Below are 15,966 nucleotides of genomic sequence, written 5' to 3'. Positions count from 1 at the left end.
ACTTTTAAGATTGATTAAAAAAATATATATTAAAAATAAATGGAGTGTTACCATTTTGAAAAACCTAACACCATTCCGCACCACACAATTGTTATGTTTATTTTCAGTACTGAAGCTGCAACAATATTGATTGGAATAATTATCTATGTATTATAAATCTTCAGAAAGCACTTTATTATAAGATATTTGTCGTTGATTTCACACACTATTGTAAGTGATATTTGGTTACTTTGATGTTATATAATATAATGAATAACATTTTGTATATATCTTATAACATAACAAGAAATAACTAACACTTTGGGCTAAATCAGGACATAAGCACACATGTTAGTATGAACAATCCTTCACTACTTTGCACTGAGTCAATAATTTTTTTTTTTTTTTTGCTGATATGAATTTTAGTCAAGCTTGTCGCTCACGATAATATGTCAAATCAATCAGAAAAATAATATATCGTAGCCGAATTCTGTGGACAGATCTAGTAATAAGAGAACCAATATACTTTCACCCATTCCTGTCGAGAAGTGAAAGATTGAGGTACAAGCTGGTGGAAAGAAAAATCTACAAAGTGGTGATTGTTTTGTTTTTTTTTGTTTTTAAGGGTTTTACGACGCTTGCAACACATAAAGGTTATATCAGCGCCAGTAAAAAGGAAGAAAACGGGATCTAGAATTACAATTAAAGCACCCAAGAATAGGGTAAAGGGGAATTGGTTCAAATAGGGAACAGGTATAGATTCCAAGAGCACACTATCAGTGTACTTAGTTTGAGATCACCTAAAAGTCTCATCCAGACACAAGCCAGGACAAAACCAAGTAATCTCATTTCAAGACAAAGACAGAAAGCAAGTTGGAAAACAGATATCGGGGGATAGAAGACACAGAGTGATATACGCAGACGAAAAATTAGATACACAAAAATTGAAACCTGGCTGGTAACAGCATTGTCTCTATCAAAAAGTAAATGTAATGATGCCTTAACACACATCGTCTCTCACCTTACTACATACTGGACATTGCAAAGTCCTTGCAAAATCTAATTTGACACTTTGCTATATGTTTTACTTTGCCTACTTGTTTTCCCTATTTATCATTTTAGCTCCACAACTTCATCAAGCAATACTTCAGAGCCAGTAAGCCCATGGTGCTGGAGCTTATTCCAGTTTCCTTAGTATGAAACGTACAATAACAATTGCTTAGTTGTGTTTTTTTTATCTATCTGTTTTGTCTGGCATTAAGTCATTCACCACTTTTGAGGAATAATATCTAATACCTACCATGATATAAGCATTCTTGGTAATGAAGCGAATGAACTTCTCTAAACACCAGAAACAACATTTCATACATCTGTAGATAAATATCATATCAAGGTGAATGATACATGAATATGTTCGCACAATAAATCAGCTGAACTTTTTAAAACGTCATTAAAGGTCTTATCATTAATAATTGGACATTAAAAAAAGAGTGGTCATCAGTGTCAGGCGAGTCTATTGTTTGATCTAGTAACTAGTAGTAAACTGGCATTTTTGAACACGGACAGTGACTGGACGGGTGATATTGATTGCAAACTCTGGCCCTAGCATTGGAACTTTGAGTAAGGCACTTTAAACATATTGTCAAATAAAAATTAAAAAATACTTCCCCCCCCCCCCCCCCAAAAAAAAAAAAAAAAAAAAAGAACAACTCTGGAATGAACGAATACCACGTACCTCAATGACAGATATCCAGAACAAAAATAAAATAAGCCTGATAAGTAATTAGTTCAGCTCAAATTAGATAAATAACCCCAACGAATCTGTTGGAGTAGCAAACTGAGCAAAATGAGTTTTTGTAAATGAAGTTATACATCTCAAATGTGACGTGAGGGCAAAGTTATTTCAGTATTACAGCTCACTAAAGAAAGCAGATAATCAAAAATGTTATGTTATGTACCCGGACTGATTGATCCACAAAGCAATGATTCTAGAATAATTAGATTCCTGATTTACACAAATTCCTCTATCGCTTGCTTTATTCACCATAGAAATTGACTAAATGACGACTGATATACTTTTAGTCCTGTTCTCTCGGTTCTTACATCATTCGTGAATATTCAAATCAAAATTGATAAAAACTAGTTATTTTATTGTAGTGATACTAAGCTGCTAGAAGCTGTGGACTGTAAAAAGTAATGAACAAAAATGAATATAGCAGCTTCAAAAAAGAACACAATACCAAATACGGAACATTTCGGGCTCATAACCCTTCTTCAGCCAACCAAAAAACCCCCCAAAAAAAACAATGAAAACATAAATACACTACTAAAAAAACCCCAGATCTATGTTAGGTAATTTTGTTGTTTTTTGAAGCTGTAATATTCCTTTGTTTTGGTTTCGAATTTTATTGTACACTATTGTCATATCATAGTTGAGCGGCTTTTTTGATAATTGTGGTAAATCACTCGGCATGTCTCAAGCTCAAGTCCTGCTATGGGCTGCGGAATGATGAATCCTGTTAAAAGGCTCGTTATTTACATTTTATCAATATACTTAGGTGTAAAGTTGAATCCTGGCTGATAACATTTTGTATATATTTTATAAAACAACAAGAAATAACTACTAACACTTTGGGATAAATCATGATATAAGCACACATGTTAGTATGTACAATCCTTCACTACTGTAAAAAAAAACAAAAAAAACAAAACTGTTGTAATGATGCCTTACAGGCATCGTCTTTCACCTTACATATTGGACATTGAAAAGTCCTTGCAAAATCTAAGTAGACACCGTGCTATATGTTTTACTTTTGTCTACTTGTTTTCCCCATTTACCATTTTAGCTCCACAAAACTGACATTCCGTCTCCAAAACAATGATTTGCCACAACCTCCTAAAGAAGTATTTCAGAGCCAGTAAGCCCATCGTGCTGGAGCTTATCCCAGTTTCCTTATCATGAAACGGGCAGTAGCAATTTCTTGCTACCCTTTGATAGGACACTATTCTATACCAAAGTACTTTCCACTAGATCTAACAAACCCAGCTACCTAATCACTACTGGGTGGATATAGAGGCCTGAAAAAAAATCAACTTCACCAGCATTCGAACTCTGTCCTTTGTGCACAAATCAAGTGCTCCACAAACTGAGCTATTGGGATACCCTCCCCCCCCCTCCCCCCCCTCCCCCTCTCAACCTCCTAAAATACGCAGTAAAAATCTATTTCAACAGCAGAAAGTAGAAAACTTACTTGAGGATGAACTTGGCTACTCTGTTCTCTGATCCCTTCAGTTTATGGTCAATGTATTCCAACATGGTACGGATAAGCTGCACAATGGCTATGATCAGAGATCCAAAAGCCAGAGACCCTAAATGGTATCTGTAAAATGGAAATGGCTGTATTATCATGGATGTCAAAGTGTAACTACTGTAAAAAGTAAAGTACAAAAAGTAATATAACAGGAACAGCTTTAAAATGTAACAAAATATTAAACGCTGAAAGTTTCTGGCTTAAAAAGTCCTCTTCCAAAAATAAGAAAAGTAGTTATGTTTGTTAGTTTATGTAAGTAAGGTTGTGAATGGTGATGATGACAACTATGACAATGATGATGTTGATCAGGAGATCGAGGATGATGATGTTGATGCTCCTCTGTAGATAAAATGTGCTTGTGTGAGTGTGTGTGTGTGGGTGTGTGTGTGTGTGTGAGAGAGAGAGAGAGAGAGAGAGAGAGAGGGGGAGAGAGAGAGAGAGAGAGGGGGTGAGAGAGAGAGAGGGAGGGAGAGAGAGAGAGTGAGAGAGAAGGGGGGGGGGGGAGAGAAAGAGAGAGGGAGAGAGAGAGAGAGAGAGAGAGAGTGAGAGAGAGACGGGGGGGGGGGGGAAGAGAAAGAGAGAGGGGGGGAGAGAAAGAGAGAGGGAGAGAAAGAGAGAGAGAGAGAGTGAGAGAGAGAGGGGGGGGGGGAGAGAAAGAGAGAGGGAGAGAAAGAGAGAGAGAGAGTGAGAGAGAGAGGGGGGGGAGAGAAAGAGAGAGAGAGAGGAGAGGAGGGGGGGGAGGAGAGAGAGAGAGAGGAGAGAGGGGAGAAAAAGAGAGAGAGAGAGAGAGAGAGAGAGAGAGAGAGAGAGAGAGAGAGTTTGTATATGTGTATGTGAATATTTTTTCGTGTCATAAGCAAACTTGTTTGAGAGATATTTACCTCATATGAATTGCCAATTGTTGGTCAATAAATATGATTATCATCATCATCATCATTGTCGTTATAATGATATTAGACAAAATGAAGAAAATACAAAACACATTTTACCTGAAGCATCTACCAAAAGCACTGGCTACAGGGAATGCTGGGATATCATCTGGTTTGTTGAAGGCCCAGTAGTAGGTTGCAAAAGCACCGGACAGAGTCAGTTGTCCCAGGGCCGAGACAAAGTTGATGAGCCAAAACAACATGAACAGGTTGTAGATTTGGAGGTACATGGTGAAACTGTTACAATAATAATAATAATAATAATAATAATAATAATAATAATAATAATAATAATAATAATAATAATAATAATAATTATAATAATGATGATGATGATTATGATAATAATAAGTAATGATAATAGTAATAATAATAATAATAATAATAATAATAATAATAATAATAATGATGATGATGATGATGATGATGATGATGATGATGATGATGATGATGATGATGATGATGATGATGATGATGATGATGATGATGATGATGATAATAATAATAACAATAATAATAATAATAATAATAATAATAATAATAATAATAATAATAATAATAATAATAATAATAATAATTATAATAATAATTATAATAATAATAATAATAACAACAATTTATTTGGACAAAAAAGGCAGAGAAGAATGCTCTCATTGACTAGTTAAAGTAAAAAGAACGAATTAATTCACGACCTACAGTAAATGGATGACATTCATAGAAGTCTAAATGCTGTTTCCCTCTCCATTGTCAGGCGACCTGTAGTTATTCTGTCATGTAAAAGGAAGGCTCAAATCCCGTCATTGTCATTTTCTTCTGGCACTGAACCATACAATTTACTTTTGGAGAAGGTCTAATGGTGTAGTGGTAGGGCTAACTTTCATCATGTAATGTAATGTGATAATTAATTTATGCCGTGCGCAGAATCAACGGAGTGCTCTAAGTAAGGTGCTATACACACAAAGACAAGATGTAACACAAAAAAAAAACAAAAAAAAAAAAAAAACAAAACAAACGCAAATTATAATATTACTGCTCAAAAGCCTGCCTGATTAAAAATAATATTTTCAAAAGATTCCTAAAATTACTGAGGTCGAGAGCAACTTTGATATATTTGTCCAATTTGTTCCATACTTTTTGGGATTAATAAATAAATAAATAAAATAAAGAGAAAATGCCCCCCAAAAAACCCCAACAAAACAACAAAACAAAACAAAAAGAAACAAGCTAACGATAGAACAAAGAGAAAAAGACAACAAACAAAAAACAAAAAACAAAAAAAAAAAACAACCAATAATACCATCACCTCAAACCAGACCACTAAACTGACTCGAAAGAGACTGATTTTTAAAAAAAGAGTGTTATTGAATCATAATTAATTTGGTACAATTCTATCTGCTTTGTCTGGGACCATATCATACTCATTGTTTCCAGATTTCAAACAGATCCCAAACGACACATTGATGCGTAGCCTACACACATTATTATGGAATACTTACTCTCCCTTTGCATACTTGATGTAGCCACAGATCTCGCTCGACTGAAATAAAAATAAAATAAAAACAATGATAACATTGGGGGGGGGGGGGGGGGGGGGGGGGGTCATGCTACTATTTATCTAAAGGGGATTTTTTTTTAAAATGCCCGTCCAAAGAAAGAATCATTAACCAAGATTCAGCAATAATGTATTGTAACTCAGCAAAGTTAGCAAAAGAGTTTAACTTTCTTTCTCAAGAAAAACGAGAAATAAAAATCAAGACTGAAACCAAAATCCTCTAAGTATCAGTAATACAGTACACGCTGGATTATAACACTCTCTCTGGAGAGGCCAAAAAGCGTGCTAGAATCCCAGCGTGCCGAAATACGATGCTCTAGCTAGGTTACGACTTATTAAATAGATAAAACTCGGCCACCCAGCTTCGGCATGCAGTTAGTGCAGAGCGAGCTGGAATTCGGCGTGCTCGAATCCAGTCGGTCACAATGTGCCAGCTGACAGACTGGACACATGCGGCCATGTTCCTTTTGTTTAATTACCAATTCAAATCACGAAGCTAATATTTTTTGCTTAAAAAATGAAATTGGAAGATGTGCATTGCATGAACGAATTGATGTTGTTATTGTTGGGAATCATTCTTACTTGTATTATTGTGTATTTGATGTAAATGGTTTAAAAGGAAGTTCCAGGTGAATAGGGAGTAGAAAAAAAAAGATATGAACAAATTACAAAAGACTGATTATCAAAAATAGCATTTCTTTATCAGCAAGTGAGTGGACGGAATTAACAAATACACTATCGTTAACGAAAAGCTTTTAATGGCTAATATTATATTAACCATATGTGCGTATAAAAAAAAATAAGTAGGTATGCCTATACTTTAAAAAAAAAAATAAAATAAAAATTGTTTCTTGTCATCTATTTGAGACAGTTAAAAATCTGCAGGATAATTTAATGAATGTACAATAGACCCTTTTAAAATAAGATTTGGTTTTGTTTAACCTGATATAATATTTTGCCGTTTTGACTGCTAGAGTAGTAACAACAGTTAGACCAGATGTATTGAAGCCATGGTTACAATACTGCTGTACTCTGACAAGAAAATTCATTTTAAAAATAAAAACAAACAAACAAACATACAAAAAAAACCCGAATTATTTAAATTTTTTGACAGACAACTCGCCCTTCAAATAACGATCGATTAAAATGGTTATTATCTTGTCAAAAACTCACAAACCTCGAACTTTCGTGAAGTCCCAGATTGAAAGTTGTTACCAAGATCTTAATATCTTAATAGATCGATCTTTGCAGGACGAGTTTTCTGGACAAAATTTTTAATAAGTATTGTTCTTTTGTTTGCTTTTTTGTTTTTCCAGACTACGGCAAATTCCTGTTACAGCTCTCTGGTGAAAACAGCACGGTCGTTAGATATAGCCTAACAAAACATCTAAGATATGAGATTCATTCTTGCCGACAAAGGGTTAAAAATACGGGCAAAAAATATCCATCCAATTTAATAACCGGTGCAAACCATCACTCATGAAATAGTAAGAACTGGTCAAATAGAGAATAGATTGATATATCTAAGACAAGAGTATACATATTATTACTGTAACTTGTCTGGGAAAAGCCATGAGTTTCACTCAGAGAAGAGTCTGCCCCCCCCCCCCCCCCCCCCCCCCCCCCCCCCCCCCCCCCCACCACCACCACCAAAAGAAAGCAAAGAGGGTTGTCAGAGACACTTACGTATTTTGGACATCTGAAAATCCAATTTACATAGAAATGTTCGATCATAAAGCTATTTTTAAAAAACCACAGTACAAATTTATACTTAGGGCACATTGAAAAACCATGTATCACATAATCCACAGAGGAATAAGGGTTGAAGAAGAAACTGTATGAGCACATAATGAGCAACAATTAGCACACACACACACACACTTGCGCTTGTGTGTTAGATCCTTGTGCAAGGAGGAGATAATATGGTAATCTATATAATTCGTTTCACTCAATAAAGTAGACAAACTCTGATGAAAAGTTTCAAAATTCTTTTAGGAAGCTCGAAAAGGCTGAACTTCTGTTTTAAAATTAGTACATGTATGTGACAAGTTTTGATAACATAATGTAAACTCTTGATTCTAGAAGAAATAATAAATGTGAACTGTCAATCCACTGTACTATCCTATCGATTTAACAATTCTATACGATTAATTAATCAATAAAGAAAGTGGAAGAACATTCTAAAAAGATAGAAATTGTGAAATAAGAATGAGGATTTGGGGGGGGGGGGGGGGGGGGGGGGGGGGAAGAGGAGGTAAAGGGTAAAAAAAAATTATAAATCATAAATATATTTATTAAATGGGATGGAGGTAGGCATCGTAAGAGGTATCAAGGAATACAAATCAATTTAATGAAAAAGCATAACATTTCATTATACCCGAGGACCTCTGATAATGCTGTTATAAATGGTACATTGAGCTAAATCACCCTTCAGGTAAAATTGTAGGCGCATTGCAATGATTTGACAGCCTTGAGAGCCATTCAGCAAACATTTGTGGGCAGTTTGGAGAGAGAGAGAGAGAGAGAGAGAGAGAGAGAGAGAGAGAGAGAGAGAGAGAGGGGGGGAGGTAAAACAGGGAAATTGCATGCTCGGACGGTAAAATTCAAGAAAGGTAAGCTTTTTGGAACAGTGCTAGAAATTTACCCTTCAACGGTGGCTTTGGTAGTACCAACAGGATGACTACAACTAAAAACAAGAAATCTCCTTTCTAGAAGTAGAGCAGAGAGGAACGAAAAAAAATATGAATCCAAGATGGCATAAATGAAAACAAAAATTCAAAAGTGGTATATATGGTAACAAGGTACGTTATACCGTTCACCACCATAATATTGTATTAAAATTTATTGGGGAAATCGGATTCCAAAAAACGGGAATCTAGTTTAAAATAATCATTAAAAATTAGAAATGTCATGTTTTAATTTATTTATCTACTGTTTTTTTTTCAGTTCAAGAAACAATACCTAATCCTGAACAAAGTAATTTAACACAACCGTCATTTTATTCTTTATTTACTATATTATATTATAGAAGTTCAGTTTTCAGCAACTAATTCATCCTAACATAATACCAATTTGAGGCAGTGGGTTATATATTTCCCATTTCAGGACAAGTCATAGACTTGTAATTTTAGACTCTGCCATCTCGGTTCAACTTGCCTGGGTTTTTTTTCCTTGTCCTTTCTATCACTGTTCCATACAAACTTACAGCATTGAACATGAACCCCTTGTACCTGTATAATTACTTACCAATCCAGACTCCTTCATGAAATAAAGAGTTCGGACGAGTTTTTAGAATATTACATTTCATAAAAATAATATATGACTGTGTCTAACTTTCTGTTTCCCTAGTAATATCAACACAATAACAAACACAAGATATTACTATTTAATTTTTCAAAATAAAAACATATTAACATATAAACATATTTTAGATTAAAACATATTATGATCTTTTAGGTGACAAAAAAAATCATCGTTCCTTTTCCTTTTTCTTATTCTTTTCTTTTTTTTTTTTCTGTTACTAATTTATTTTTGGATGTCATTGTGATATCAGGATGAATGTGAAGGGTAGTTCATATTTTAAAATCATAACACATTAGGGCAGAGTAGTCGTGACGTCACATCTTATACTCTTCCGGTTCCAAACTACCCGGAGGTGTGTATGTAATCAGTCCTTCGGAGGTCTAATATTGAACAGGGTGCATAATAAATAATCAGATGGTGGCATAACTGTTTTAGTAGCAGGGTGTATAGATAGATTCTGAAGATTACAAGACGTCAAAGAGCGAAGATGGCTGATCTTTATTGACGACCATCATATATCTAGACAAGAAAATAAGATGTCATCTCTCTGAAACCAGACGACCAATTACACAATTTATGTATCCAGAGTGATTTTACATTTCCAATGAGATTATAACCAGATTTTTGAAATCACAATTTTGTTCCCTATTATTATATGAGCAAAGAGATCACATGAGACTTCGCCATTATTTATTCATTTTTCGAATCCCTTTTCTCAATTACAATCCTAGCCATCGTTTATTTGAGACAGTTTCAGCATCGATTCATGCTTGAGACAGTTGCAGCATCGATTCATGCTTGAGACAGTTTCAGCATCGATTCATGCATTATTCAACTTTGATTCATACATTTATTTTTTATACTTTTATTTATTTATTTACTCATTTATCTATTTTCACAGAACACTTGTAATCACAACACTCATACTCATAGGTCGGCTTGAAGTAGATGAAAAGTGAAAGACAAAGCAACAACCATTTAAAATGGACACAGAACATCGCTACATGAATCAACATTAAATCCAATGATTGATGAATTTTCACATTTTCTAAATTGATATCATAATATTAAATTCGGGCTTTTCTCATATCTTATTATTTTGTTTAATGTACACTACAAGTCACCTGTTTAGCATCTGTTCATTACTCTTACAATATTCCTTCACTGCCTGCTGCCATATGCTAATTCCCATTTCAGTCCAAGGGGACAAAGTGTGTAAAGTCCCTTCCTCAAAGACCAAAAAAAAAAAAAAACAAAAAAAAAAAAAAAGACGAAACATACAAAAAGCAAGAGCCATAGTTTTGGAATCACTGACCATTTCTACTATCTCTTGATTTTGGTAAAGATAAAACACCATGCCGCTGGGCCAATGACACCGAAAAATAATCCTTTAGAGAATGACAATCAAATTAAATTGAATATTATCACAGATTAGTTTTAAAAGCACTGTAAGTAACAATCACTTTTGACGTTTTGGGATTGGGACTTTCATCTGCCACTTACTGTCCACTAATTGTAAATTTCATTTCCGCAACCCAACCATTGCTGAATAAGCAATTGGATTCAATAGTCTGATGTCACATCCGTCCAGTATGGTTCTAAACAAAGAAAATCTGTACTTTTTATTCTTCATGCTGGCTAGAACTTTTTCACATGTCATGTGATCAGAATATATAAAAGTCAAAACATGATCAGATTTATGTTTTTCTCCTCTGAACACACTTTTATGATCGTCGGAGAAGTATTTCATAGGGCGTCCGCCATTGTTCCGATAGTTTTTAACCAGTTACTAAGTTACTGTGCGTCATTACGAGGGAAGTGACGTCAAGACTGTTGAAGCCTATTGGCCTCACAAGTCAGTCTAATGTTCTAAAGTAAACAACATTCTATACATTGTTTTGTATATTTATCTCAACAATACCACTACCACATTATCTCATTCGTCTGTAGTGTTTCATTCATCCTGTTTTGTTGATAAAGGGGAAACCCGAAACGTCCATTGTATCTGTTTTCGTAATTAAATTGAAGTTTCAATTTCACATATTTATTTCTTCGAGCTTCGAGCAGCAACAATTACATTACTCAGGACAGCACAGCACAAAGGAGACAAAGTCAGTACCAACAGGTTCTCTGTACTGAGCGAAAACCATTCCACTGTGTCGTGCTGCCCCAGTCAATAAAAATGATTGTTGCTACACTGTTTGATGCACAGTACTTTCTGCGAGACCTAACTTAGGCCCAGCTATCCGATCATGTTTGGTGGACTCATGGTTCGGGGAAAACTTGGCCGTTGATTCAAAAATGTTTGCAGTGAAAGAATTTTACCACTTAAGCAATTGGAAATAAGACAGGGGCCACAAAAAAAAAAAAGAAAGAATTGAGGAAAAAGGAGATGGAAAGGGAAGATAAGAAATAGAAGTAGTAAGAGTATAAAAGCTAATTTTACTAGTAATAATGAATAATAACAACATTAATAAACACGGTTATCCTGAACAGATTGAGGACAATCAATATTTAACTAAAAGATATTGGGGAGGTGGGAGCTGAAGAGACAATGTAACATACGTAAATAGATTCAGAGTAAAGCAGATGGGGGGAGGTGGTGGGGGGCAAGGAGGGGGAGGGGGGGGGCGAATATAGAGGACTGAATATCGTAAGCTTAGATATACCGGAAGCATGGATGTGGGGAATACTTTGAGGGAAAATAACTAGAATAAGAATATTGGCAAATTCTACACATATCAACATTCATCATGATGCTCAATAGAATGCATAATGCTATTAAACGTGATACAAGAAGCAATACTGAACAAAATTGTATTCTTTATGTAATAATATTAAATCAGTTGCCATAATTTGCCCCTCATCAAATTATTCGATCCAGCTAATATGACACTAATCCATATAAAAGCTATTTGAGATAAGGAATTAATGTTAAGTATCTCAAATAAAAAAAAAAAAAAACAATTAAAATAAACAACAAATAAAATCCACTGTATTTATCTCATGGCGATATTGGTTGATTCAAAAAATAAATATGGAGGTCACCCAGGCCCAGCCACAGTGCTGAGCTTAAAAGTGAGCAATGGGTGGTTATTTTATTGCTAAAGAACTATATGACATGTGACTAGAAGGGTTCAAACCCAAATCCACCCAATGTAAACAACTGGCTTTGCCCACCCTGCTCACAATAACCAATCGCCACTCTTGCTTTATCCGCTCAGTAATTTCATAAAGTACACTCCACTTGATGAAATAAATATATTTTCAATCTTCAACTCAAGAATACTTTCTAAAATTGGCTTTCAACATTAGACAAGGCCATTGGAAACATAGTTCATAACACAGAATGAATGCGAGAAAAAATTACAAGTACTTAAAAATTTAGCGCAATGTTGCAATGTTTCGTTTAACACTATAGAACAATGACATCGGCCATTCAGCATCAGCACAGCATATATAGACAATCAACATACAAATATAAAAAAGTATACATACAAGAGATGTATCCTTGATTTAGTAAACGAAATAAAAATTGTGTTAGTGTTAGTATTTGGCAAAGATCATGATGTTAAAAAAATATTGAATGATTTAATTTATAACAAGATTAATGTAGGCCTGAAAAACGAACAAACAAAAAACATTTTTTTTTTTAAAACCAGATGGTTATAATCTTCGGGTGTTGGGGTTTCACACAAAACACAGCAAGGTTTGGTTGCTACAAAATCAACACGAACAAGCCGGGCAAGAAACGTGTGAAAAAAGGGAGCAATTTTAGTAGTGCAAGGGGTAGTGTGTATTTCTATCACTAGAGGTTCTTCAAGGGAAAATTAAAAAAAAAAAACAAAAAAAAAAAAAAAAAAAACACAAACAAAAAACAACTATGGTCTACTCTGTCATTCAATGACAAAACAAATTTTCTTTTTGGAACCCCCCCCCAAAAAAAACAAACAAAAAAAAAAACAAAACAAACAAAAAAAAAAACACACATAAAAAAACAACAACTTTTAGTTCAGATGTCACCTCCCAGGTCGATCGAGGCAGGTTGATTTTTGGAGTCGATTTTGTTCTTGAATTTTTTTTTCTTTCTGATTTGTCTGGTAATGTTTCATACAAACTTTTACCGTTCTTCATTTTACACAGTGTATGCTCCCTGACTTATTACTTTAATCTATCGATATCTGATGTAAATAGAAAAAGAACAAAAAATCTTTCTCAGTCCAAAATAAAGTAAAAAGGATTTTGTCATTGTACGGCACTATCAACGATAAATTCGGAACAAAAAATGAAATACTGATTTCCAAAATGCATTCGTAACAAAAGGGGTGTACCTTGTAGCATTGGGTGAATTAATGTGTATGCAATTTGAGATCTAGTAGGGATGCACTTGATAATAACAATAATGTTAATTTGTCATTATTATTATTATTATCGCCATCATCAACCAAACACCATCTCGTCATAATAAAGCATGTTTTGGTTCGGTTACTTATGATATTAAAAAAAAATCAAAACAGACACAAACAAAGACACACAGACATACACACACACACACACACACACACACACACACAAAGCACATTAAACAAAAACAACAACAACAACTTCATAAACAAAAACAATAGCAAAAACAATAACAAGAAAACCAAAAACCAAAAAAAAAACAAAAAACAAAAAAAAAAACAAAAAAAAAACAAAACAAAAAAAAAACATACCACAACTAAAAACAAAAAACAACCCAAAAAACACCAACAACAGACAAAAACAATAAGTAATAATACCCTTTTGGTAGCCAATGAATACTCTATACCAACTCCGTCAATAATATACTTACATTCAAATTACAAGGCACGCTTTCAAATAAGCCTTGGACTTCCTTCTTGATCTTGTCTGTGTCCAAAGTCCCGTTGGTGGTGATGTTGTTGTCACCAGGATCTGGCTCACGTCCAATAGATGCAAGGTAACTAAGGAACAGATGTGATTAAATAGTTACAGGCATTTTAATAATCTAAGTATCTAAAACACACACAAACACACACACATACACACAAATACACAAACACACAAGTATAGCCTTTGTTTGGATCAGGTGGTATTTAAATGCCTTTTATTATTATTATTATCATTATTATTATTATTATTATTATTATTATTATTATTATTATTATTATTATTATTATTATTATTACTATTATTATTAATATAATTATAATTGTTATTGTTTTTCTTCTTCTTCTTCTTCTTCTTCTTCTTCTTCTTCTTCTTATTATTATTATTATTATTATTATTATGATTATTATTGCTTTTGTTATTATTATTATTATTATTATTATTATTATTATTATTATTATTATTATTATTATTATTATTATTATCATTATTATTATCATTATTATTATCATTATTATTATTATTATTATTATTATTATTATTATTTTTATTATTATTATTATTATTATTATTATTATTATTATTATTATTATTATTATTATTATTATTATCAAAACATGTAGCAAAAAAAAAGGCATTTCGCTGTATTTATAGAGAAATTGGATATATGGAGATTTGACATAAAGCTAATGACCTCACTGTATCAGAGTTTCATTGTATTTAAAGAATTAGACCATTTAATAGCATTTGGATCCATTCATAGAGCTGTTATGCATCCCATATTCTGTTGTGATTAATGTGTTTTGTGGCTATGTGGTCTAGTGCTATGACAATTGAGTTTGTATCGGAAGGTCCTGGGCTTGAGTCAAACTCTGATTGGCACATAGTTGAATACTTGGAAAAGGCTCATTACTCACATACGCTCACTGCCACAGGTGTAAATGATTACCTGGCCGTTAACAGCGCTGTATCTGTCTGGAAAAAAAATTGGAATAACACCTTACAGGCCTCATGTCTCGTCCTACATGTTGTGTTGCTGTAGGCTAGGGACTCCTTGTAAAGCGCTATATAACAGCTCGTTTTTTTGTTTTTTTTTTTTAAAAACAGATGACAACATTTATTGGTGCCCTTTGGATGGGAATCTTGTATGATGAATCAAAAGTGACTTTAGTCAGATCTGAATTGAATAAAGCTACCCAGGAGGCTCTGTCATCATTTCGAAAGAGGAAATGCACTTACGTTGCAATGGAGAGGAAGATAGCGATGACTCCCAACTGGAAGATGAAGGGGAAAATGGGCCAAAGAAGGCTGAGCCACATGGATCCCACAGCTCTGTGAATAGTAAGGTAGAAATATAATGATGATGATGATGATGATGATGATGATGATGATGATGATGATGATGATGATGATGATGATGAATGATGATGATTATGATGATGATGATGAATGATGATGATTATGATGATGATCATGATCATGATGATGATGATGATGATGATAATAATGATTTTCTCCTTCTTCCTTCTTCACGCATGCTATGATGATGATGATGATGATGATGATGATGATGATGATGATGATAATGATGATGATGATGAATGATGATGGTAATTATAGCTACGATGGTGGTGATAACCACGATGCAATGGGAATGGATGATGATCATTGACGATGGTGATGGTTATCATAACCATTATAATCATTAACAGTGATGGTAGTATTGGGTGATAATAACAATGGTTGTTGTTACTATGGATAAACTGGTGTTCATTTAATTGTTTTTTTTTTTAGTGACACAAGATGACAGTTATGTGGTGAAAATGAATGATGATGATTATGATGATGATGATGATGATGATCATGATGATGATGATGATCATGATCATGATGATGATGATGATGATGATAATAATGATTTTCTCCTTCTTCCTTCTTCACGCATGCTATGATGATGATGATGATGATGATGATGATGATGATGATAATGATGATGATGATG

General features: G+C 33.8%; 1 protein-coding gene across 21 annotated transcripts in view; it reads right to left on the bottom strand.

Moving 5' to 3' along the window:
• LOC144979933 (choline transporter-like protein 2) overlaps nt 1-15,966 on the bottom strand; it is a 133,000-nt gene that overhangs the window by 8,948 nt on the left and 108,086 nt on the right. For all 21 annotated transcript variants that reach the window (XM_078927245.1, XM_078927230.1, XM_078927247.1 and 18 more), the window contains 6 exons: nt 15,204-15,296; nt 13,909-14,038; nt 5,716-5,756; nt 4,280-4,456; nt 3,231-3,359; nt 1,280-1,349 (listed from right to left, as the gene is read on the bottom strand). In XM_078927245.1, the coding sequence (XP_078783371.1) occupies nt 1,280-1,349; nt 3,231-3,359; nt 4,280-4,456; nt 5,716-5,756; nt 13,909-14,038; nt 15,204-15,296 (640 nt within the window). The remainder of the gene's footprint in view (nt 1-1,279; nt 1,350-3,230; nt 3,360-4,279; nt 4,457-5,715; nt 5,757-13,908; nt 14,039-15,203; nt 15,297-15,966) is intronic.

The sequence above is a fragment of the Berghia stephanieae genome, chromosome 9 (assembly GCF_034508935.2).
Source record: "Berghia stephanieae isolate SIO BIC M18660-M18661 chromosome 9, UCSD_Bste_1.3, whole genome shotgun sequence".
NCBI classification, from domain to species: domain Eukaryota; kingdom Metazoa; phylum Mollusca; class Gastropoda; order Nudibranchia; family Aeolidiidae; genus Berghia; species Berghia stephanieae.
This window is presented reverse-complemented; position numbering and strand designations above follow the sequence as displayed.